This window comes from Falco naumanni, chromosome 1, assembly GCF_017639655.2.
Source record: "Falco naumanni isolate bFalNau1 chromosome 1, bFalNau1.pat, whole genome shotgun sequence".
Lineage (NCBI taxonomy): Eukaryota > Metazoa > Chordata > Aves > Falconiformes > Falconidae > Falco > Falco naumanni.
This window is the reverse complement of record NC_054054.1, coordinates 16,236,639-16,263,764: the sequence shown is the minus strand read 5'-3', so window position 1 is coordinate 16,263,764 and position 27,126 is coordinate 16,236,639. Positions and strand designations below refer to the sequence as shown.

Genomic DNA, 27,126 nt, shown 5'->3' with positions numbered 1-27,126 from the left:
TTTTAGTGGAATAAAGTGGAAAGAATTGGTTACATGTTTTCATAGATTTCAAAAGACCCCTGAAATTAATTTTAGGTGAGAGCAGATGGTTGTTTTCTAGTATTCTACGTAAAGGATTTTGATTTTTCCAAGAAAAAAATCTGGAATTTATCATTTAGAATAAGTAATATGCAACAGGGCAAAAGAGGGTACTCTGAGACTTAGATCTATCAGTTATGTGTTTTCTTGGATGAAATCTATTTTATTATGTAGAAGTATTCTGTAGGCGGCTTCTACTAACAGTCACAAACACTGCCAGAACAGAAGAACTGGAAAAAAAAGCTAATGAATCTGCCAGACCCTACCTACAAAGGTGAATGTTCCACCAGAAATCACATTACCCTGGAATTCCTGATCATTTCAGACTTTAAGTTTTGTTGGGAAAACCTGGTCTCCAGCAGTAGTTGAGAGGTCAAAACAGTTGTAAAAATTCCAAGATGTGTTTCTGCTGCATAAGAAAAGATCTACAGCAGTGACCTTCCAGCAATATTTTTTTCTGGGACCCCGTAAAAATTTCTGTTGAAGGTACATTTTCCTGTATAGCAAATTTAAGCCGACTGACAGTAAGGCAAGACTTCCCTTAATTACCCTTTGTGGTCTCTTAGAAGTAGCCCATAGACCAAAGGCATCTGCAAACCACAGGTTGAAAGCCACTGATTTAAGGAAGTGGCAGTAGTTAATTGTTCATGTGTCATTGTTAAAATGAGCATCAATTCAGTCTTCTGATGGAACTGTCTTCTTGCTGTGACTAGCGATTATGGTTTTGTAGGGGTATAATTGCTAGTCTAATAGAGGTAGCTGAGGTTAACAACAGAGATAAGTAAATATCAGGGAATTATTTCCTGCCTTTAATCCTGGTGAGATGGCAAATATATTAACAAAACCCAACAAACCTCCAGATTTATTATGCCCTGAAGGAGGGTGTTTGAGCTTTGCTAATATGGGACAGATTGCATGCCAGGTAAGCCCTAGTAAACATAACTTTCAGGTTTTCATAGGATTATTCCATTAAAACTGTTGCAGGGTTTTGGACGTGTAAAGAGCTATAGGAGCTTTTATTAACCATCATAATTCTAAAGATTTGACTTGTTGATACTGAATGTGGACCTGTATGACATAGTTGCTTTGGTTGGTTGAAAAATAGTGCTGATTGTAAATTGTGAATGATTCTGTGGTCTGCAAAAATAGCTATAATAAATTGTAAGGTGTGTGTTGTGCATGTTCATGTTCCAGTTTTTAAGCTGTTTCAGCCCTGAAGTGAGGCCTTTTCTGTTACTGAATAAAAATGGATTTACCAAATTGGAGCAGAATACATGGTTACATCTGTGTTTGATAGCTTTACTCCTTTAGCAAATGTTGGGGTTGATTATAAAAAAAACCACCAAACAACCAAAAACCAGAAGAGCAGGTAGCTATAAATGCCTAGTAAGTATATCCCAAACTCTAGGTTTTGTATTCACACACGTGGCATGCTGGTAGCGCCTCGGGGCGTTGGGTAGGTGCTGTTTTGTCCTGGGCAGGTCAGCCTGGCCCTTGGGAGCCACAAGAAGGGCAGAGAGCACCGCACCATCCACCCGGCTGGGCAGCCGCCGGCCCGGGCACTGAGCCACTGGCCAGCTGCAGAAGAAGTCAACTCAGATCGATTAGTACAGCAGGAGAAATAAATCATCTCGCAGGTGACTATTTCCAGCACTGGTGTTGATGCTGGCTGTTAGAGAAAGAGTAAGTGGTTGTTACTTCTCTAGGAAGGAGCTGCTGAGCACCCAGGCTCTTGGCGGCAGGTATGGCCGTTTTTAGTGCTCCTCCAGACATTGCAGAGGATAATCAAAACAGTGGTGGCGTGTAATTTAGTCAAAAGCATTTCATTATTTAGATGGCTGTGGAATGACCAAATCCAACTGGTATGCAGGTGGTGATCTGGTAGTTTGGAAGCAGATGCAGTTTTATAATGCAGGTTTCAGTTCATATACCGGAACGCCTTAAAACAGCTATATTTTTTTTTTTCCTAGCAAGCTATAAATGAGTCCTTGGTTTGCAGTTGTATTCAATTATTTTAAACCTATTTACAATGTATTCTATTGTAAAGCTATGACCTTTGATCTCCGGAATGGGTGCATGTCTTTTGTGGGAAGCAGGAAGTCTTGGGGCAAGTGACACTTGCAGCGCAGTTTATTTTACTTAGACTTTGATTCCCCCTCTCCCCCCTGCTTCCAGAACTGAAGACAAATTTCTGTTTCTATTGGATTATAAACAGGTTCTGGATAGCTTCAGCTGCTGCATAGTGCAGTGATATTTTAATTTGCTGGGTAGACATGTTTACTGTGTACTGTGTAGTTTATGAGTGTTACCATAAATGAGGTAATCTTGCATCTTGGTTTCCATGTGTGAAACATTACATGAGCTAATGCAGCTGCACCACTGCTTGCTGGATATTAGTAGACTTTATTTGGACATAAAGTTTATACTGAACTGCTTTAAATATTTGTGCTAAACCTGGTAGTGCTGCTTTTTTAATGTGTTTTATATGACACTGACGGATGCCAAATTTCACAAAGCATGGTAAGAATGTATAGTGGATTTCTGCCTTGTACGCCATTGTTCTCAGTAATGGAGATTTCAGAGTGAAATAAAATTAATGACACTTTTTTTAATTTATGTTCAGTTAGTGTTTCAGGGACTGGTTCATATTAAGTATACATAGGAACAGTAGCTTCCTATCATACTGTAGCAGTCCTAAAACCACGCACGTTCTCTCCAAAATCTGGATTTGGAATTTGCAGTGACAGATGTGGCTTGTGAGACTACAGAAAGAGAAAGTTGATTTCTGCTCAGTGTTTGAAGGGACATACAGAGATTTTTCTGTAGTTTAGTTTTACCTAAGAAAATCTTGTAGTCATCGTGGGTTTTAACTCTGTGATTTTTAGCATCTGTGGCCATATTCCTTTTACTTAATTAAAAATACTGCATATTTTTAGTTTATGTACATTTTGTAGCTGGTTAGGAAGGTGAAAGCCGTAATACATGTTAAGCTATAAAATATGTCAGTGTCTTTTGCTAACTCTAGCATTAACATTTGAATGTAATTTCTCTAGTTGAACTTAGTTTATGTTTTTTTTTTTTAATTTGTGGGCATCTGTATAAAGTACATTAAAAAGACATTTTAAAATTATTTAGTATGATTAAGTACTTAAAAATAAGTACTAAAGAAGCAGGTATATATATTTATTTTTATAAGCAACTTTAAAAGGGTGTCCTCCTACTGCGTATGTATTCTGAAGATATCCAACATTATCCTGTAGTTTTCTCAAAATAGAATCGTAAATTATTGTTACGACTTCTTCTTTTTAAGATAATATCTGTTTCATTATAGACGTTTGTCTTGAAAGCCCTTACCTGGAAAAAGTAACCAGTTGTTCAATGAGCATTCACCTCGTGTCCTGCATGTGTCCTTTGCTTCTTACCCTTCATCCCTTAGCAATAACTTCAGCTTCTCCCCAAAATTCCTTATGACACGGCAACTGCAGAAACATCACCACTTTTGGGGGCTGCCAATGAAGTGGCCAGTGTGCACGTGCTGCCCTACCAGATACAATCCAGTGGGCAATGAGGATACGTACTGCCTGACTTTCCCTTGGTGAGGGCATCTCTTCATCTCTTTTGCCTGTGTCTGACCGTGGATTTTCTGAAAAGCTGTACAAATGGAATTACCTTGGAGACTTTTTTTACCCATCTTTCAAGTCCACTTGAAATAAGCCAGAATTTTCCATGTTACTAAGGGAGGGATGGTCAAACAGGGGAACTGATGAGGAGCTTAGCACCTAAGGCTTATTTCCTTAGGGAACAGAGTTAAAAATCAAATCAGAATTCTGTATTTTAAGCCCTTGCGGTGCCTACTTACGTTGAACTCAGCACACAAGCTTTAAACCAACAAATCATTCTCAGGAGTTTCACAGCGACATTTGTACCAGTACTTGAATCTTCCTTTGCTGTGTTGTTTGGAGTTTTTGTTTTGTTTCTTTTTTTTTTCTTTTTTTTACTTGTATGACAGATAGTATGGGTATTTTTGTTTGTCTGTAAATTATACTTCTGTTTCTTACAGTAATTGTGCTACTTATGTGTATTAGTCGTTATGATGTGTCTAATCAGAAGTATATGGAGTTATTTTACGCGGCTGGGAAAAAAATGACTGCGTGGCATGGTTTTGATTTTGTTTAGCCAAACTCCAAACTTACAGATTTTCTAAAGGGGAAGTCTTTGGGCTTTAGGTATTAAAAAAAAAAAAAAAAAAAAAAAAAGCCTTGCAGTACGTATGGAATTAATGAAGTCCTTTATAACAGAAACAAGTTTTTGAATTCTAACTATTGGTAATATTTGTATTTAATACTTCTGTGTGTGCCGATATTAACTTAAGGCTTAATGTAAACTTAGTTGCTTGTTTTCATATTTTTATTAATTATGTGCTTTTTACTAGGTGTATTAAACAGTTTATTTCCCTTGAGTGGTCCAGCAGCTGTAAGGCCTTTGAAAATGTTCGTTAGTATACGTCTCACTCAATATAATGTGAACCCCCACTGTTTTATGTCGAAGGATCTTTAGGTTATATAGTGAAGTTAGTCTACAATCCCTTTTTACTTGTAGTTTGCAGTAAACCTTTTCTTTGAGGTTTTTCCATTTTTAATCTCCAATAAACCAGGCTTTCTCAGGACAAATTTTGCTGTAGTTTGTGTTTCTCTTTAAGCTGTTGCTCTTGAAATTGTTAGTTTGCAGGAGTTTTAGCTTTTATCATTTATTAGTTTCTAAAGCAGTTTTCTAATTCTGTGGATAAAAGGTTGAAAATGTGAACTCTGAAGCCTCAAATCTTCCTAGGCAAATAAAAATTACAGCATATTATGAGGTCCAATTTTTTTTATAGTGATTTTCAACTCTTAACTCTTGCGTAACTGGAAAGAAGGAATAGTGGCTTTTGGTGGCTGGCAGTGTAGCTCCTCTCCTTCCTCCTCCTGGTTTTCTTGTGCAAACTTACTGAAGGGATGAAGGTCTCAGTCTTCTCTTCCTCCCTCTTCTCTGCTCCTGAGATCGCAGTTACTGCTCAGATGGGATTATCCTGACAGAGGGTACCGTGTTCTACTGGATTTACATGGTTAGGCAGCCACCATTGCTTTCTGTTCCTGGCAATTCTGAAAATTCTTAGTCTTGTCCCATTTGAAGCTTTTTGCGGTGTGCTTTTGTATTGCCTACGCAAGTTTTGTGCAGAACAAAATACCAAGCATTACATTGTAATGTTATCATCTAGTGGCAATGAAATGACTGGAAAACAAGCAAGGAAACACAGGGCAGCTGATGAAGTTTCTGTCCATAACTGAGTCGCAAGCTTTTAAGGAATCTCTTGCTGACAAGCACCGTTATTTTTCCTTTTGCGTGATACTGAATTTCTTACATATATTGTAAGAATGTATGTACCGCTAAGATAATTGCAATACTTAAAAAAACCCACTAATACAAATTGATTTTAAGAGCCTTTTGCATTTTAGTATTTTTCATCTTCCAATGTCCAGGAAAATATTTTGTCAATATTTTAACTTTCAGTTTTGGGGCAGAAACAGATATAGTTATGTCAAATATGAAATGATACAATTTTAACTGTCATCATATCTTGATAATCACAAATTTTCCCACATATACCCTTTCATTTTTGCAGGTAAAAATTTTTTATTATCTTCTTTATTTCTCTGTGTGTGTGTACACTAAGCTGAACATTTTGTTTGAAAGTTTTTAGTAGTGCCAATAAACATATGCTAAAAAATTAATTTCAGCGCACAACAATAGAGCTTTTCATATGTAATTTGAAGGATAAATCAGTAATTATGCATTTAATTGCCTAATAAATCATAGCACATTTCCCTTATTTTTTGTAGTGCTATGCTAAATCTTTATAATGTGGCCTGGTGTATGTTTGCAAAAAAGAAAACTAAATGGCTTGTTTAGTGCATGTACAGTGCCCAAGTGACATAAATATAGAGTCTTCCACAATGTTTACTATGTTATATGAGAAATTCCTGTGATTACCTGCTTTTTATGAAGGTGTTTTTATGAATGCATGTTTTAAAGGAGGTATTGAAGTTTTAGATTTTACACTTTACTGTGTATTTAGTATGTAAATAAGAGGGGAGATTGATCAAGTTAAAACAAATTTACAAAAAAACACACAACAGAACTTTTCTAAATATATCCATTTGTGATTCTTATTGTTATAGTATCAATTCTCAGATTTTTATGACTAATTCTGTTAGTTTTCAAAGTGGCTATTTAGTTGTGGTATTTTTTTTTTTAAATTGGTGAACAGTGGATTTTTTTAAATGCTTTAAAATTTTAAAAAGCTTTTACGTAGCAGAATCTCTGCCTGTCATTTCCATTAATACTGCAGGTTATGATATTTCAGTATTTGCAGCTTTCATTTCCTTACGAGTTAGGGCGTGGGGTCATCTGATATGCTTGTTCTCATTTAGAGGTTGAAATTCTCCAAAAGTTTTTCATTAATAAAATAACATCAATATTGCCACAATTAAATGATGAATATAGACCAGGTTAGTTACAAAAGAATGAACTAGAAAAAAAGATTTGTCTGCTTCTACAAATAATGTCTTGCCCATGGAAAGGCACTGGTCGTTTTATTGTTTGCTTGCATGTGAGGAAACTGGAGAGGAGGGTTGTTCCAATAAAAATTGGGATTAACGTAACTGATTTATAACAATTTAAGCCATGAATTACACTGAATTACACACCTAGCAAATTCTGTCATCTCTGTGGCAAGGCCATTACATAAAGTCACTGAAAGTTTTCCTTGATTATGCTTTCAGGAACAGTTAAGCAGCATTTCAAGATTTCTCCATATATGTACATGTATGCAAACCAAATTTAACTGGATTTTCAGTTTTTGTAGGAAGGGGAATACTGGATACAGTTTATGATGATTTCAGTCCAGCACTGTATGCTTTCATTTGTGACATCAAAATGGTTGTGGGTAGTGCGTGTTATTATCTAGCTCATTGTATGCATTAGGACAAGTGGCAAATCCTGACTTGGTCTAAAAAGATTTCTGAGTAGTATGGTATTTTTCTGTGTGTTTCCATGTTACCTGATCCCTGGAACAGACTCACAGTATTGCTATAATACAATTTTATTTTGAGAGAGAATGGAAAGGTTTTTTTTTAATCTAAAACTTTACAATTAATTATTTTATAAAGCAATTTACAACATTTTCTAGGTGTAGTGACAATAGCAAGATTTATATTAATATAGAACAACATTTCCAAACAGATTTTAGTATGTGTGCATGCATGCTAAGAGAAGCAGTATAACACTCTATTATTAAATTTAATTTAAAAAAACCCACCTGCATGGGGTGGCTGCATAAACATCCATTACTTTGATGTTTTGTTTAATTATAAAATGTTCACTTGAATTTACTGACATTCTGGGGGGAAAAGTATTTGGAGAATTGAGGGCACTGTAAACTGAGGGATTAACAAATGGTTGCTAGTATTATATTAATAAACATTTGGAATATTTTGCATTAAGGCTGATATACTCAACCAGCACTATGAGTCCTCTGTGCCACTCCCTGTATGAAATACAGCAATAACTCAGTAGGACCAGTTACAGAAGTTCATTTTACTTTGGATCATTTTGTAGTAAGCAAACATGCCCTATCTAATCTTTGTGTGGCAAGAATTTTCTGAGCTTGTCACAGAAAAAAAAAATAGTTTCATATGTGATTAGTTGTGGTCATCCCAAGTATTTCTTGTCACAATAATGCAGTAGAGAATAAGACTAAGGTAAAGTTCTTTCCAAGGAGCACTAGCTATTTTTGCTTTGATTCTCACAGTTTTCTTAATCATTTATTTCAAACCCCATGGTAGTTGGAGGGAAGACATGTAACTGAATCTGGAATTGAAACCCAAACATTTGATTAAACAAAAAGGTAACTTCCTGCATCTTCTTCAATGAAGGTGTAAGGAAAAACAATCTTCCCACATTCAGTTATCACATACATCATCATGGAAATGTATGTGGCTTCAGTAATTTATGAGTGAAGGGCAAAAAAAAGAGATTCCTATTCAGAAATACAGTCCAACAGTCGTAAGTAACCAAGTGGTATAATCCTCCTAATGTACAGTGTGATGAATAACTGTTTTCCATTTGCCCACTATACCGGTCCTGAAATTGTCTCATCAATGCCAATTTATTTGCTATGGGCATAATATTGTATTGTGTTATATTTTGTTACAATATGATGGAAGAGAAGTGTGAAGAAAGTGGGAGTCAATCATTAAAAGTACATATTTTAAGCAAAGATGGGGGTCTGCTCTTTGATTAACAAGACTGCAGCAACATACATTGTACACTCATATTTTGATTGTATTTCTGGTTTCTTTTCTTCACTTGTGAGCTAGAAGTTCTTGGCAAAGCTGAGTATACAAAATAAATACAAACCACGCTGCAAGGATAGGTCTCTCAGAGAGAGAGAGAGAGGGAGGAGAGGGGAAAGGGAGAGAGAGAAGAGAAAGGAGAAAATGATTTAATACAATAATGATTTTAGCTATACACAGGCATCCCTTTTGTGTCTCGATTTGTTAAATTACCTGACGTCTGCTTGTGTAATTTAAACAAAATTTTGTTCTCTAGTCTTTCTTCCCTTTGAGCTATCTTCTCGAGGAGAAGGATGATGAATGGAAACATAAACATAGCATGAGAATGTGAACTAGTTCCCAAACATTTCAGTGGTTTTTATAAACAACTGGTCATTGTTACCTTTTGCTGGATTACAGTTTCCTTTAGAACAACAGTGCTCTTCAGCTGCTTTACAAAGTTGATTCTAAATGTTTTCACATAGTTGCTTAAAGGCTTTAATGTTTAAATAACGGTTATATAATTATACATTGTTTAAACAATTAGCTTTTAAGTCTAGCAATAAGCTCATATTTTCTACACATGCTACCAAAAATGATAATGAAACTGCATTTTAAAGATATGAACTGACCTTAGAGTGAGCAACCATAGTTTATGGACATTTGTTTCAATTTGACAATTTGATTTTTAACATGCTCATTTTCGTTTTGAACATGAATAGTGATTCCTGCCGTTCTCCTTGGTCACCCTGTGAACACAGACATGGTCAGCAGGTAGTTTTTGTTCTTCTGAACCCCATTTTCAGCATTCCTTGTGCATTGTGTGCCCTCTTCTCTATGATCAGAAGTGCCAGCTTGCATCTCGCTGGTCTATGCAGGCACAAAGGGTTGTCTGAGGCTTGAACTAGAGTGCCTTGAAGGGGTAGGATTAACATCATAGCATGTTAGCTGTCCCCTAAGCCATTGTGGCAGCTGTTGATTTATATTTTGAAACAATCAAAATAACAACAATTGACACAATAAATTAAGATACTGCTTAGTATGTTAGCTTTTTTAAAGTCTCCTAGTATTTTTGGTCCACCGTTTTTGTTTGTCATGATTTGACTGCCTTTTAAAAATAACATAGATACGCATTTTTAATCTACTTGAACTGCATTCATACAGTGATTCAATTAGGAATTATTTAGATCTGTAATAGTTTAATACAGTAGCAGAAAGCCTGAGGATTTAAAAAAAATCACTCTTTAAAAGTTAAATACATTTTGTCTATTTTATAGGAGCATTTCAGAAATTGTATTTTATAGCCTTACTACATTTCATTTCTAGATACTGTACATCTTTAACGACTTTCTAATTTATACAGTTTTTGTTTCATTGTCAAAACATTTAATTATATCATGTCTTGAAGGTGTAAAGCTGTCAAATAAATCAGAGGCTCAGTATAAACATTTGGTGAATTGCTTTTGCTACCATACCGTAGTTGTTACTGGGCAGTTAGTGGAACTTTTTTAAAGCTTTTACTCAGCAGGTACAGGACAACACTGGTACAATGAATTGCTGATTGCTTGTAAAACAGCAGGTAGTAATGCCCTCACTCTTTGTAATTCTGCTTTGTAAAATAAAGTGGCAAGATAGCGTGGCAGAGAAAGCCAATGCGCAGCAAATATGTTTCCTGCCTCGGGGCTGCTGGAGATTGCCAATCCTGTTTCCAAAAAAAATTTTAAATTGTTGCTGTTTTCCATAGCGCAAAAAATGGCGTTCCCACCGCCAGAGGGAACAAACTGCCTTCACACTTTGAAAAATTCGGCAGCGTGGCCACGAAAAATAAAGAATGCAAGGGCTGGTTTTCTTTATGAAGGCCTTAATAGTTGTATTTGGGGGAAAAAAAATTAAATAAAAAGAAAAAAAACCCACAGAACAACAAAACCAAAACCCCAACCCAAAGCAACAACTTGCAGGTGTCTTTAAATTGCTTGAAAAGAGGAGAAAGTCGGGGGTTTTTTTAACCAAAATTTTGTCCTGGTGTTAATGCAGCCTGCAGGCTCTCCTAAGTGGGGTTTGGATGAAGTAAATTAGTTCTACTTTGAAGCTTTTCTTCTCTCCCCCGTTTGGATGAATGGGGAGGCCCTCGAGTGAAAGCTGCTTTTCATTACTTCCACCTCATACCTACGTGAAAGGAAGAGCCCTTTTAGCACACACAAGCACCGGAGTAAAGGAAAGCTTCCTTTTTCTACCAGAAGACTATCGGCTAAACGGCTCCTAGCTTCTCTTTCCAGTCAGGTGGTTTCCAATCAGAGTTAATTACTCCAGTCATTTATTCTAATCACCCTCTCCGTACGGCCAGCAGTAGTCTGTCACAGGGTGGCATCGTTTGAAGCCAGTTAGGTTTGAAAGCCACGGCAGGGTACTTGAGGCTCATTAGCGAGGCCTCTCCAAGCCTGGCTCTGGATATGCTCCCTGATTAACTCCCTGTGCCCCGCCGCCGCGCCCGCCTCCCGCGCCCAGTAACCCCTGCCTTGCCGCTTGCCTTTTCCGTGCGGCTCGGTGCCAGCCCGCCCGCGGCGGGGACGAGGCGGGCTCCGGCGGCGGGCGCGTAGGCACCGCGCCCTTCCCGCCAAACGCCGTGCGGTTTTACCCCGCTGTGCACAAGTGGCGCTTTGATTTCCCACCCCCCCCCGCCCTTGCAAGGGCCGGGGCGGGAAGCTCCGTCCTGCGGCCGGCCCGCCACCTGAGGGTAGGGCAGGGCCCGGCGCGGCACTGCGACGCGGCCCGCTTGTTTTGCTTTTTTTTTTTTTTCTTTTCTTTTCTTTCTTTCCAGATATTACATAAAGATGCCTTCCCTATTTGTATCTATCTGTCTTTAAAAAAAAAAAAAAAAAAAAAAAAAAGGCAGCTTGCCCTGCAGGACAGGTAGAATTGAAAGTACAGACTTACCGGGACTTACTAAAGCCTTTAATTTCCCTCCTGCTCTGGCGGTAGGGGAACTTCAGGGTAAGGCTGTGAGGAGAGGGCTGGGTATCTAAACCACTGGCAGTAACTGGTCTGCTGTGGGTTGTGATGGTGAGGAGCTGTGGGGACCTGCCGCCGCTGCACAGTCCTGGCCTTCAGATGAGGCCTTGGTCGTATCCTTGTGCTTTCCTCGTTCTGGGTAAGAAAGGTTGTCATGCCACAGGTGTGGATTTTATTTATCTTTTTAAAATAAAAAAATAATACAAAAAATCTATTGGTGCTACACTCAGACTACGTAGTTTTAATGGGATGTTATTTCAGTAAACCCTTGTAATTTGGTAGTTGCTGCTTTAAAAAAGTGCATAACATCGTGTTGTTTTTTAGGTTTTGTGGTTTTTTTAAAAAAAACTCACTGCCTCTCCCCATCCCCCAGACTGGGAAGTAATGCCACAGGTATCTGCTTGCATATTTGCCTTGTAAAGAGCAAGAAGTGTCTCTGGGAGTAAGGCCTCTGAATTAAGTTGTTACTTGGCAAGTGGGAGTTAAATGCTTTTTTATTGCAGTATATTTTTATTTTATTTCTAAATGTTAGGGGGTTTTAGGCCGTCTCCTGTGAAGAAAAAAAAATCATATTGTTAATACAAGGGAGAATTTTGGGGTTTTCTAGCAACATATTTAGCTTACGACTGGAAGAATTTAATTCATTAAAATGTTAATAACTGACCATATGCTTTTTCAGCATGTAACCTCTGAATGTTAATAGTCCTACACCCTTCCTGCTAGCATGGTTCATGGCAGAGTAATATAACGGTTATGAAAAGTTTGCTCTCAACTGGCCACAGAATGTCTGTTGCACTTGGAGGTGTTTACGCCTTGATTTCCTGAGCATGCTCAATATACTCAATATATCACTTGTCCTTCTGTGTACAGCCGTCATAGTGGAAATTTGAAGCAGTTTAGGTGAAAGAAGGGAATAAAATCTAGAAGAAATGAAATTGTCGCCAAGAAAGCAGTATGAGCAAAACTATCTCAAACTCAACATGCAATGCATGATTAAATTAGAATAAAAAAAGAGAGATTTCTTATTTTCTAAGGATGGACATTTTAAGAAGTAATTTACAAATATAATCTGTTTTCAGTTTGATTTCTTTCAAGCATTGAACCTGACTCCTAAGAGCTCTTTGTTCTGTTACAAATTCCAGCACTTGCCAAATGACTCCCAGGGAGCAGGAGACAGCCCAGGGGATCCAATGGGACAGGGTATGGCAAACAGTCAAGACTGGGGCAGTGCCTCCTTAATCAGGAGACTGTGGAAGTTCTTGTCCTAGGGTATTTGATAGAAGGTGAGCCACCCTGAGCACCAGTTTGTCTGGATCCAGACTTCCTGCTTAGCAAACATGCCAGAACAAGATGTTAAATGAGAACCTGCTGTGTTTGGGCAAGTTTGCAAAAGCATTTAGTTTTCTAAAAAGTGTCTTCTACAAATGTGTTTTTTTCCTTAAAAGCTGAATGTAGAAGCTGATGCACAAAAACTCCCTTTCTCAGTCACTGTTAAAGTCAAATAATGATTCTCCTTTGTCTTTCCAGTTAAATGCCAACCTTAAGGAGTCTGATGTCCTTGCCAAACATACCTTGCATTGTCATCCTAGGCAACCACTCAGAATGTCTTTATGAAACATCAGGGCTTCACTGTTCACAGTCAGGGCAAGGAAGCAAATCCCGTGCTTATCTATGCGTGTTAGCCCCAGAGCAGGTTACACATCTGTGCCACTTGATGATAAAGTGCTGTTTCCTATTTTTTTAACTGTGTTTGATTTATTCAGATGTGGTACCCTAATTGCCTTTGTAAATCTTGTGTTCTGTTCTCCAAAGGCTCTTGAGTGCTTCTTATTCTGTGAATTAGCAGACAAGTCAAATGACAAGGTTGAAATGACTCTGCCTGACTCGCATCTAAACTGTGTTTTAAATTTTAAATTCCTTGACCTTTTGTCTTACCATTTCCTAATCTTAAACAAATTTTTCTAGAACATTTTTTCCCAGAACTGGCTTCAAAGACAAATTAGATTAGTCTTTACAACTCTTCTGCGATGTTTGCTTGTGCTATTTGCAATGATTTGAAGACCATGTGTTTGCAACCAGTTCTGTCTCCTCTTTACATGCATACTAATACTTGTTGATCATCACAGTTCTTGTGAATTGCATATACAACTGACACATCAAAGCACAGCATAAATGCTGCAAGCTGTTGAAACAGAGTGCAAAAATAAAGCATCAGTTGACTTTTAGGGCTTACAGACTAAATCAGAAGGAAGAAACATACAAGAAGATTAGATGTAAGATGTGTTAAAAAAAGAATCATAAGTTTCTCCCAATTTGAAGTGTATTGTGCTGTCATTAACCAGGAAGTGTACGTAGGCTTAAACTTTAATTTGGGGATTAAATGAGATCGCAGTGCTCAGCCTAATACTTAACACAAAAGCTGTTTCAAGTGTAGTTTTGTCTGTGTTCACATTAAAACTTCTTTGCATTTTGATCATAAAAGTTCAGTTCATGTTTCAGACATTTCCTAAAACTTCATGACCTTCACTGCATTCACTAAGTTTCACCACAATTGTGCTAGCTGTGTATTCATTTAGTATAAGTAAGCTAAACCCCCACCGCTGGGTACGTGTACTCTTATTATAACATTTCCCTGACTTTCAGAATATGGCCTGTTTCTAGCTTCAGCGAAAAAGTTTGTTCAGCCTCAAAGGCAAGCAGATTTTACATGGTTAAAGTTTTGTAGTGGTGTTTTGCACCTCTCTGAATGGGAAAGAATCTGTAGTGCTAAAAGGTGAATCACTGTTTACCATGACAAACACCCTTTTCCAAGTGTGTAGTACTTTGACCTTTCAGTTTGTCTTTGGCTAATACTTGACACTCAGAAGCACCTGTGATCATGTTGACAAGGCTCGGGGAGATGCCACACAAACTCCTTGGCTAGAAGTGTGCAAGGTAGCTGAAGCCTTAGAAGCAGTATACCTGCCTTAACCTTCTGAGAGGAAAGGTACATTAGCTTGGCAGCATAGGGTGCCAACGTGATTGCATAGTTTCACTGCCAGCTCAGTCGGCTGGATCAATACACCTCACTGCATTGTGAAATACTGTCATATCTTGTGGGATTTTGGTGTTTGGTGTTGTTTTTTTTAAACACAAAACTTCATTTAAACTAATTTGACTGAGCCAACTGTCAGCTGTGTGGTTAACAGCCTGTGCTTCCATGGGTAATAGGTTCCAGATCCAGGCTGTCAGTCTTCATGCAAACAAGTGCTGGAGGAACTGGGAGAGGAATTGCTGAATTTCAGGGAGGAGGGAGCTTCCTGCCTCCTTTTGGTGCTGTGTGTGAGCATATTCAAAAGGCATTTTCATTCAGTCTTGGCCTCAGGATATTGCTGACTCTTCTGGAGGAGAGAATCCTCTAACAATGTAGCTGACATTTTAAATGTGGACAAAAAAATGCAGGGACGAGGTTGAGGGATGCAGAAATGGTAGAGAAATCAGGAACACCTCCTGGTGTTATAAGTACTTGGTTTTAGCCATATTTGTAGTAATAAATGGTTATCTAACTGGTCGTGGTTAGATTTTCTGTGTGTCTCTGGGGAAGGGCAAAGGCAAGCCACATAAATCAGTATTATCACAGGAATAATGATACTGATTCATGTGATTGCACAACTGTAATTAATTATGGCTTTTATATATTATTTTTCATGTAGGGGAATTTAATAAGGACCTCCTGATCATTTTTTGTTTTGATCACTTCTTCTGTACGTTTTCTACCTCTGGCTGAGAAGAAATCACACAACTAGGAAGGCGCCATTGTTGGTATGCCTTTTGAAAAACATCTGTTGGTTTAGGGAGCCAGTTGCCTGAGTTAGGTTTTGCCCACTCTTTTTTTCAATGGGGAGGTTAGTATTGCCACAACCATGGCTGGTGGAATATGTGAACAAGGAGGTAAGCCAACACGTGAATTCATAGTTCATTAACTGTTGAGAACCAGTGTGCGTGCTCAAGGAGAAGGATATAGCAATTACATGCACTGTGGGCAAATTAGTCCTTGTTTGGCATTTGACATTGTAACTACACTGCTTTGGGACCTGGGTGGCCTTTATTTAACTTGTTCTCAGTTTCTCTGTAGTGTCATCTTTAGAAGTTTGTGTTTTTAAGTCTAGCTCTCCAGATGTTCTAACAGTCATACGCTTGTGTCTTCTAATGAGTCACTTCAGAGATCCTGCAAGCCAGGATACTTCACCTTTCTAAGTTGTTCTGCTATGAAGGTTGTAGAATTGCTCACAAGAGTAAAGATAAACATCTGTGTAAATGTTTTCACTGTTGGCACCTAAGGTAGATATCTGAACTTTGAAACTTAACAACAAAAATGTAACATTTGGTCTGTTTATCTGTATTCATGGTAAATTGTAACAATTTTGCCTTAAAATTATTGCTTTCAAATTTGCAGATTATCACGGATATACTGAGAAATATTTTTTTAAGGGTGATCGCTGCCCTTTATGGAAAGGGTAGCTAAGAACACTCCAAGGCAAGTTTTCATATTCACCTAAATCTTTTATTCCTGGCACCTAATGATACACATTTCAGTTGAGATTAAAGCCAAATTTCAAAGGAAATGTAGCTTTCATTTTAGAAAATACGTAACAGCTGTCTGACTTGTCCGCTTAAACTACAGAATAACAGTTGTAGACTGAATATAGAAATCACCAGAAGATTCAAAGGTGCTCGAGATTTTTAGCTAAACATGCTACTAATTCACTCTTCTTTTGGTAGTAATAACATAAATTCATGTAGGAGTTTGAGTCATTAGACTGTAAAATATTTTCCTTTGTTTGCGTGCCACTTATGGAGAATATAGTTTGCCACAAAATTCTGTTTCATTAAGTTACACGAATTCTGTCATTACTTAGTACCTTATTGTTAAATATAGAGAAGTAGAAGGAGCAGAGGAAGAGGTTTATGTTCCAGAGATCTCCTGTGTGTGACTTTCTTCTCAGATTGTTGATATCCTTTGTTCTGTAACATCAGTCATCTTCAGTAAAGCATCTGAGTTAAAACTTTATATTAAGGTTGTGTTTTCCGGAGATCTTTCTCTATTTTATCCTGGTGTTGGTACCAAATAGAGAAGTGAAATGCTAATTTTGGTTATAACAGTAATGAAGAATACATTGGCAGTGCACTTCTGGAACACACACACAAAATGAAAAATGAGATAGTTCTTATAACGTAAGCTGTAAAGCAATTGCTTGTTTTCTGAAGGATTTAATTTTTAAAACAAATTGCAAAGTACAGTAAATAAAACTATATGAATTTGCTTGGAACAGTTATTTAGCAAGTTAGAAACCACCAGTCATGTAAACATTTTTATGTCCATTTCATCATTTCAAAATTTGTATTACCTCATGCAGATCTCGGAGGTTTCTCCTTAGTATGTCTGCTGTCCTCTTCCTCGTCCTGATATCTTCAAGGCAGGCTTGAGTTCCGTATCTTTCTAATAGCTTCTTATACTTTTTTTCCCCTCAGATGTCTACCCATGTGATCAAATAGTGCTGCTGGTGACAGTGTGTTTGGTTAATTTACTTTTTAAATACTAGTGGTTACTGAGAAAGCTCAAAAGATAAAGCCAGCACTTAAAGAGTTAATATGTTATTAGGAGGACAGGAAATCTGGCAACTATTGCAGAAACTAGACCTAATGGTGCACACAAACAATTTGTCAGTCTTGGTAAATGTGAATAGCTTTCTGCAAAGTGGCTGGTTTTGCTTTGTTTGAACAGCCTAAACTTTTCCTTTTCGGACTTTAAATCTTAGAAGTGAAATGTGATCCACATATTGAATCAAAATAATTTAATTCAAAACATATTTTGATTGGAACAAGGTTGACAAGGAAAAAAACTCTAGAATAAAAAAAAAAAAAGTTGAAAGGACTTTCTATCATATATTTAGCAGGAAAATTTGAAACAGTTCTAATTAGGCTGAAAAAACCAGCCTTCTTCATTGTAACTTACAAAGGTCATATATCAATGTTAAGGCAGCATTACCAGCTTGTGTCTGAAAGCCTGCACATGCAAACATAATTCCAGTTGTTTGGTTTTGCTAGTTTTGTTGTTTTTTTAAAAAAAAATGTATGTGCACACAGATACTTCCCAAGCCAGAATACATACTTAAAGTAGTTACCTGGTACTGCAGTTATACGGGTGCTTTGTCATGTTCAAGAAGGGTATTTTTCATGTCAAAATTGTGTTTGTGCTAAAAATGTGTGAAATCCTAATTTATGCTTTTCTGTTCATACCTAAATATTTTTCAAATGGAATGTAAAAAAGAGACTCAATTATTTTGTGTTTCAAAGGAAATTCCTTGCTTCAAAGAGGAATGAAAATATTTAGCCCATTGAAGTTAATAGGTAATTATTTGTACTTGAGATTTGTAATTTCTTACTTGCTGCTGTAGTATATTCCTGGTGTTTTGATGGTTTTGGTTGTTTTGGTTTTTTTTTTTTATTGAATGAATAGGAAAGATTATTCATGTGTGAGAAACAATTTTGATTTCTCATCAAAGCTTCTACTTTCACTTTAAGTATATACAAGACATTTTGTATAGTTCGGGCTTGTTTTCTGTCTTTCAAATAAGAGTTACATGCGTGGTTTATGCTTTGCTTCAAGATTACTTTGCTTTAATCGGCATAGGAATAAGGCAAATCCACGGTCTGTTTCTGTATAGCTTGATTATAAATAAATACCTATGCTGGTAAAAAAGGGATACAGTTAATCTTTTAGTCTTATTTCAGAATTGGAACATCCCAGTCTCAAGCACAGTATATATACATTTTTAATAGACATAATTTCATATGCTATATGTCATTACATAATCTAAACCAGAAAGAAAATTAGAGGGCAAAAACCAATATAGTCACTTCAAAGATACAAAATTTGATTCCAAGGGTATATTATTATTTGGGAAAACATATCATAATAAATGGTTAGAGTATTTATACTGGAAAAAGAAAAATCTTTCTTAACCTGCTAGTTTTATGTTTTTGTTGTTCCAACCCTGTTTTACCAAATCATTTGTACCAGCATTAGACTGACGTTAGTCTTTGGTTGCTAGCAGGAAATTATTATCCATTCATTCCTTTCAGAAAACAGGGCAAAAAAAAGATGCACAGAGAATAATGAATTTCAGAGTTGTTCATGAAGAGGTACTTTTGATTGCGGACATTTAGTGACATCAGATTATGTATTTGAAAAATATTTATGAATAAACAAAAATTTCCTTCTTAGATGAAAACTTCAATTTGTTAATGTGTCTGAAGCATGTCTACCTTGGGAATGGAGAAATGAAAGTTACTAATAGGTGTTTGTGTTTGACATCTGTATACTGTACTTTTTAGCATATCTCAAGTGTTTTAGTCTCTGCCTAATAGATCTCATTAAAGAAACAGATATCAGCCCCAAGACAGTTTGTCAAAGTTAATATGAGTCCCTGTGGACAGAATTGACAATTTGTGTGTGGCTTCGTGTGACAATCTTTTCATGGTCTTGTTTGATCCTTTAACAATTGGACATTAGTCACTGATTTGTTTTACAATAACTCAATAGGATTTAATATTACTGTATTATGCTGGACATTTTAGGAAATTTTCTTGTTTTGCACATTTTCCTCAGAACACACAGTAAATGATGTACTTGGTCTGCTGTGGGAGTGCTAACAATTGATTGGTTTGCTTTAAGAGCAGCATGGGAAGGATGTTAGTATCCCATCGCTGTATGCCATATTTAACTTGAGCCTTAATGAGCACTAGCTGTCCTAGATGCTTAAGTAAACCTAAACGTGTAGCATTTGATACCCTTGGTTTAGTTTTGCATGAGGCAAATGCTAAGAGTAACATTGAAAAAAACCTAAGAGTAACATTGAAAAAAACCTCTCCTTTTTACAGCTGGATAGTTTTGTAAATTGGAACTTTTTCACTTCTCAGATGTTTTGTTTTTAAGGAGCACCCATACATAAATAGTATATACCAGCATGGCTGTGAAGTGCATCACGTGTACTGGTACATTGTGTTATTTTTCTTGAAAGTCTACTTCATTTTTTAATCATTATACAGACTGTTAAATATTGTTCCTCCATTGATTGTGTCATAGTGTAAGCACTTCACTCCACCCGAGAACTTAACTTTGACCCTGAAATGACAGGCAGGTTTATTTAGCGTTTGAATTTGTGTGCTATGTTTGGTCTGGCCTTCAGTGTCCTGGGTATTGATGCTGACTACAGTAATTTCTAATTTAACCCTTTTATTTGTGATTTGGCAAATAAGATTTAAAATGGCCTAATGTGGAAAAAAATAAAAGAAAATTACCTACTTTTGAATCTGTGTAAATTACAAGTGTGAAATAATTTAAACTTGAAAAAGAGAAGTAAATGGCTCCCACACATTCCACGAAAGCGCAGTGTGTTTTAGTTTTGCTTTTTTAAGAAAAAGTCAGAATTATCCGTTAATCTGAGGAGGTTGCAGAGTGATATTCCTTTAGTTATACATGTCCAAATGCTTTGGTAACGTAATATGACCCTTTACAAATCTAGCTTTCGAAGAAAAGGAAAATATGAATAACCTCTGCGCATACTACATATATATATGTAAAAATGCACAAGTTCTTAACACTATTTTTCCTAACATTAAATAGTTATGGTGATAACAGTAAGTATATTCTAGGGTTAATTTTTTTTAGCAGGATAGAAAGAAAATTAATTCCTATCATTGTCATTTGCTGAGCCCTGTAGAATTTTATGGCTGCACATTGTAGTATTATGGACACTCATGAGACTCCTGACTGGTTTTATCTTATTAAACAATTTTGAAATCATTAATTTTTAATTGGCCCGCTTGTGGTTTTTTATAGTTTTAATTGTGTGTCTGTGTCTAAATGTTGAGGGTTTTTTTTTAATTTGAAGAAAAAAAGAAAAAAGTACGAAAGAAAAAAAAATCCTTTCTAAGCATATATTTTGTAAGGTATTTTCACATGATCATCCAGAGAGATACTACACTGTGTGGCAATTCATTTTAAAGAATGCTTTCAGCAGTTCAGTATTCTAATAAAAATAATAATAAAAAAAAAGAATGATATGATGTCAAAGATATGTACAGGTCTTTTCTTGATTGAAAGTTCTAATTAAGTGAATCGAGGAAAATTAACTGAAATTAGCTGTCAGAAAGTCACATTTAAATGACTGATGATCTGGTGTGGCAGTAAACATTTAAATGATATAAATTGCCATTTAAGTGTATGGTTTAATGTTTGTCATGCATTAATATGACATGAGACTGCAGTGACAATCAAGCAGCTTGCTCTAATTTGAACATATTTAGGGCTTTTGTGTGGAGTGCACCATACAAATTAAGACAATTGCTGTTTTTATGTGTCAATTTAAATGTTGTTTTCAGGCATCAGTTAATGAAACAAACCCATCATTTTTGAGTGCAAGTTGCAGAGTGATTTCCTTGGTTTTCAGATTAATTTTAACTTCCTCTGCTCAAAAATTAGGAATTTCCTTTACAAGGAAAATGCCATTCATTTTGTTAGATGAAGAGAATATCAGACTTTGTTGCATTGTTTCATTTGCTTATTCAAGTAAGAAATATATTGAATTCTTTGTGTAAAACAGAGGAAGAAAATCATGCTGATGACTTAATCTAATAATTAACCCTTCAGATGACAACAATTTTTAGGTTATCTTTGAACATATTTGTGGTGTACCTAATACTGTTATGGAGAGATTCATTATTGTTTGGATGCTTTTGGTTTGGGGATTGTGTTGTAACTGCAGTACATCTTCAGAAAAGTGACTTAATCATTCATCATAGGACTGTTTCTGTATAGGTTTGTATAAGAGATGTATACAAGAAATGCATAAAAGTAATAGCAAGTTGATATTCCAGCAAGTTAAATACTTTGTACCCTAACGTCCCTAGTTACTTCAGTTTCCCTGAGTCTATCAGTCTTCCCTCTGTCAGAATGAGATTACCATGCTGTTGTTATTTACTGTGCAGATCACACAGAAAAGCAGAATTTCATCTTGAGAGTTTATCTAAATATAGTCTGGCTGACCATAAATGCTTTCCACTCACTGCTTTCCCCACCCCCCCCCCCCCCACCCCCCCCCTTATTCTCACTGTTCTAGTTTAAAAAACAATGTCTTTTGATCAGCAGGCAGTAGGGCATGAGACTCTGGCATCTACCAGAGGACCCACCTTTTTTTGGATAGAATATCTAAAATCATCAATTAACAGTTACTGATTCTGTATTTAGACTTGCTAAGATAATTTTGTATGCTGTTAAAAAGTATGCTTCTACTACTGCTAAATGATGACTATCTGGCAAACTCAAGTTTATATATTTTGTGTGTGTTTTTTTTTCTCACAGGCATTAGAAAGTGAGTTTGTTTCCTGCCAGCTTCACCAGTGGATTGATCTGATTTTTGGCTACAAACAGCAAGGGCCAGAGGCTGTTAGGTCCCTGAATGTATTCTACTATTTGACTTATGAAGGAGCTGTTAATTTAAGTTCAATAACGGATTCCATATTGAGAGAGGTAAGTTTGTACTTCAAATGTAGTAAAGGAAAATCTTTGTTAATCTTTGTGTTCTCTTGTGGTTTGGCAAAAAGCCAGTCAAGTGCAAGGTGCTTGAACCAGTTGTCACAGCATGCAAAATCAAGAGAACAAGCCTGCAAGTTGTTCTTAAACTTTGTGCACCTGGAGTCGGCACAAACTGGATGCCAATATAAAAACTTATGTTCGGGGATTGCTTCAGTTGCTGAGGGCAGTCATTTTGTTCACTGGATCTTACTGGATCTTAATGGCAGAAGACGAGCAAGCTTGATGTGGCTTGTACTTTTGAATTTTCTTTTACAGTTTTAACAGTTCTCTTTTAATGCAATCCTACATATGTAGCACACATCAAGAACTATAGTTTTGTAGCTTCCATTATTTTTATCGGGTTGCTATCAAATTAGTAATAACTTGTCTTGTATTTTTCATGCACTAAAGTGAATGTTTAAACATTGGAAAGATCAGTAGTCTCACTCAGACTCAGCACCATTCAGAAAAACCTAATTTCTAAAGTATCCCTTAGGATATTGTGGGCTTAAAGACTATTCCCTCGTCCATCTAAAAAATGTTAAAAAAAAAAAAAAGCAGGGGTGTGGGCAATTAAAACAGGGTTTTGATAGGTTTTACATCCTCTGTTCAGACAATACATTGGTATCAAGTATAGCTGCATGTATATTAATTGTAGAATAAATGTATGTGGTATTTTGTTACAAAATATTCTGAATCCCTAAGAACAAAGTATTATGAATGCTATCAACAATTTTATTTAAAAGGGTGGCTAGATGTTTACCAACGGGGAATATATATGTGAACTGAATGAAAACACGAATGAAGACATTTCTGCCTACAAATAATAGGTTTGAAGTTCACTGTAGAATTCTAGGCTAATCCTAATAGATGTTTTTGTTTTTTATTGCTTGTTGGAAGAAAGTCTGAGAAGTAAGCAATTATTATTTTCTTTGTATGTACCTGCCATCCGACTGTTTGGGGCACCTTGACAGACTGTAGAGAGTCACGTCATAGCAACACTGTGGGCTGTAGCTGACTTGTGAGTGCAGTGGAAAGGTTTCGAGAGTGTGCAGGGCATGTAGGCATACACAGGGACTTGCTTAAGTACCAAAAGTGATGGCTGGATGTCGTCATTATGTGGGCTGCCATCAGTCTGCAGCCTACATCTTGGTCCACTTCAAGGTAAAATACATATGCTGCACATAAATAGACTTAATTGAGCTAAGAAGAGAGATACTGGAACACCTGGCTTTTAAGAAAATATGTCATCTGGATTTGAAACAGTTATTGACCCAAGCATACTAGGTGTTCACCCTGTCATGTTTTCATTTCATTGATAATGTTTGTCTGCTGTACACTGACAAGGAAACAGTCTTACCTTGTAAGAGTATTTATTAGACTCTTGAAATGCTAGGTTTAAGTGTGAGCTGAAAAATAGACTGGGCATTGTGTGTAAATTGGTTCTTAATTTTGGTATTAAATGAACCATCATTGAACCATTGTTTATGGAACTAATAATTGAAGTAATACTAATCAAAATAGTGGTCTGCCACACACAATTTTTAGGTAGTTTTTAATTTTTCTAGAGCAGTTCTGTAATTAGTTTAACTGTGATCTGTTCTGCTTGTGTCATAGCCTGAAAAAAAGTAATTTAAGACCAGGGGAGTTATGAATTTGTCTGGAAGTGTGGATCATCTCAGCTAGAGAGGCGTTCACTTCGTACTGCTATAAATACTGCTTAACATATTTTGTTACCAAATCTTTTGAATTTGTCATGTTTTTAATGTATTTGAATACAAGTTTTTTTGGTGGGGTTTTTTTTTTGAGTTGTTGTATGGTTCCCGGACTGAGTAGCATATAAAAATGAAAACAGGAGAGGGAGAATATCAGTGTTGTTGAGTTCACAGTAATGGAGTAGCTTAGCAGCAGCAGAATTTCAAAACACTATGGATGGTGTCAAAAATACATGCTGATAAATGCTGGCAGCAGAATGAATGGTTATCTTGTAACACTTTTGTTCAGAGTTACTTGAAGATTGGTTCAATGGAATATTTTTATTTATTATTTTTAAGCAGGTCAATAAAGCAGTAAAAGCATTCCTGTTTAGTTAGGTATCCCTTGCTATTTACATGTATATTGTAAAGCACATTTTTTTTTCTTATGTAAATGTGTATAAGTAATTTGCAATGGTGTGTATGATCAGCTCTGATATGATATTGACAGTGCAGCGATTTAATGACTATCATCACCAATGGTGAGTTATTCTGTTTTTACTTATGAGTAGAGATGAAAGTAATAAAAAATCTGTTTGTGTGTATATCTGTGTGCATAATCATTCTATATCTATGTGCTAAATGAATTTATCATGCACCTTTGACAGCCTCACCTTCTTCTGGCTTACTAATCTGTCTCCCTGAGGACCTGTGCTAACGTTCTGTACTGCCAAGCAGCTTCAATCAGCATTTATTTTTCTCCTTCAGTCAGCTTGCCAGAAAATATTTCTTCTTTTCTCCACCAAATTCCTGGTTAGAGGCCAAATAAATTTCTGATCTGGACAATTAACAGTATTTTTACACAGGCATGACACCTCAGATTTAGCATCTGTTTATTAAGCAACTATTAAACCGGAAATGTTACTCTGGATTTCTTGATTTCTAAAAGGATGCTTTTGGCTTTCTCCCGACAAGTTTCAGGGCTTGGGCCTTTAAATCTTGACAGTTGTAGCAGAAAATGCATTTTTACTTGCAAACCTGAAACAAGGAGAAGCATCTGTATACTCTGAGAGTTGCATGTTACTGAGGCTTTTAGGTTTCATGTGGAATAATAGCATGTGCTTAAACCATGGCAATTTCTCCATGTAGGTAGTCTATGCTAAGCCTGAACCACATTGGTAGTGAGAAGCCTATGATGCATGTGTTTCTGAAGTATCTTTACAGATATATGTATGGATATTGGTGACCTAAGTCATCAGGAGAGGCCACACACAGAATAATAGTGGAAGGAGCTGAGGAGTGTAGGAGTGTAGGTTAATGCAGAATTTCCTTAGGTCTCCTAAATGGCTCCAACTGGCACCTTTATTTTTATAGGCAGTCAGGTTATATATATTACAAGAAGGAAGCACTCGTCTAGGAAGGAAAACTACTTGATTAAAACCATATTCCACCTTTCTTTTTTTTAAACTGAAAATGTAGAACTTTTACATCCTCTCATACTGCTGTGAGCAATTTTTTTCTGCCATTCTTTCTGCCTATGGGAATAAAGGAAGTAAAGTATTTTGAAAGGATCTGACTGCTATAATAGAAATTTTTAAACTAAAATGCAAACCATGGGCCACATGCTACCTTTTGGCAGATAAACCCTGAGGAGTGCAAAGCTTGCATAATTCAAAAGCAAATCTCAGGGGGAGGGGAGTAGATCAAGAGAGAAGGGTTTGAATTGCAGCCAGTGGGGGAAGGGAACTGCAACCAGAAGCAAGGCAAGGGATCCAGTATATCTGCTGGCATATCTGTGTGCTACTCATCCCTGCAGAGACCATTCCTTCATCCTCCTTTTTTCCTCAAGCCTTTTTAGCAGCATTGTCATTGACTCTGATCCTTGTACTTGTATATCTTGCTGAAGGAGGTTACAATTGCAGAGGGAAGTTGCTGTTCATTTGACAAGCAGTAAATATCACATCTCTCTCCAGTGGAAAATGTGGTATTTGCCAGCAGAGGTATGCTATATGACTACCTTCTGTTGACTTCATTCTTGAACGCCACATTTTGTTTTGTGGAACTCCCAATCACAAGATCTGCCGTGGAAGGGCTTTTTTGTTGCCTGTATGGAAGAGACAAGGAATCACAGCGGCACAGATAAATGTCATCCAGCTGTTCTGGAGAGAATTCACAGCACCTTCTTATCACAAATTCTGCTCTCTTTTGGAATAGCTGTCCACGAATGGAAAAAAAAAAAAGAAAGAAAAAAAAAAAAGTAGAATTAGATCTAAGCCTTTCGGACAAGCAACTGATTAAGAGGTGAAGCACAGTCCATAGAAAATAATTTATATCTTGGACTGATTTGTGGGTATTCCATTAGTGTCTTGGTCAGAAGGATAGAAATCCCTCTTGTCTCTGCCGTGGTATAACAAAGGATGGTTGTGAGTCTGGGCTGCACTTGGAGTTCCTAATTAAAGGTCTGTTTCTTCATTGATACCCCTATGTAGCTGGCTTAAACACTGGATAAGCGTAAAGAAAAGAGATGAAGTTAATAGTGGGAGGGCAAAATATTGCTTTGAGAATACGTCATTAATTTGTTACAGGAATCCCCGAACCTCATGAAGCATACTAAATTTTGTACCATGCATATCAAAAAGCACCTAACCATATTATTTAAATAATTTAAAAAAATTCATCTGATATGATCTTTGTAGGCAGCAATTAAGGAGGACTGATGATTTTTAAATTAGCAATAATAGTTTGAAAAAGATGAGAAGAAGTCCTATCCGATTAATACTCCACAATTCCATTAAGTGATTTGCTTTTAGCCGTAGATAATTTAGTTGTTTTATACTTCTTCCTTTGAAGAGAAGGTGCCTTTTTGTTACATGAAGGTAGTCTGTTTAACATTAGGAAGCACAGCTTTCTCCATTCTATCGGCACCTTTCGTTCTGCTGTTGATATTTTATTTCCATATGAACTGAGGAGTTTCTAAAGAGAGATTCTGAAGAATCAGCTTGGACGTAGCATTTGGTATGTTACTTGAATGTGCCACTTCTGATTATATAAAGAGATGAAATAATTCTTTTATTTTCAGTTTTAAGGCATATGGGATAAATTATTCTATGGATAATAGCTTTTAAATGTTGCCCGAGATTAATATCTTTGGGTAAGTTTTATGTATCTTAGACCTATCTCTTATGAGTCTAATTTTACTTTTAAATATTTACAGTTTGAGAGACTTCTGTGCTTTCCAAAAGATCTTACGAGGATGTTTAGTTTACATGACCCCAGTTTCATGACAGCAGTAGCAGATCTGATATCTTATCCCAGAGAAAGCATTTTTGGCCTCTCTTTTAGCTGTGTTCATGGTGGG

General features: G+C 36.6%; 1 protein-coding gene across 4 annotated transcripts in view; it reads left to right on the top strand.

Moving 5' to 3' along the window:
- LRBA (LPS responsive beige-like anchor protein) overlaps positions 1-27,126 on the top strand; it is a 412,366-nt gene that overhangs the window by 331,024 nt on the left and 54,216 nt on the right. For all 4 annotated transcript variants that reach the window (XM_040582452.1, XM_040582440.1, XM_040582445.1 and 1 more), the window contains one exon: positions 21,862-22,029. In XM_040582452.1, the coding sequence (XP_040438386.1) occupies positions 21,862-22,029 (168 nt within the window). The remainder of the gene's footprint in view (positions 1-21,861; positions 22,030-27,126) is intronic.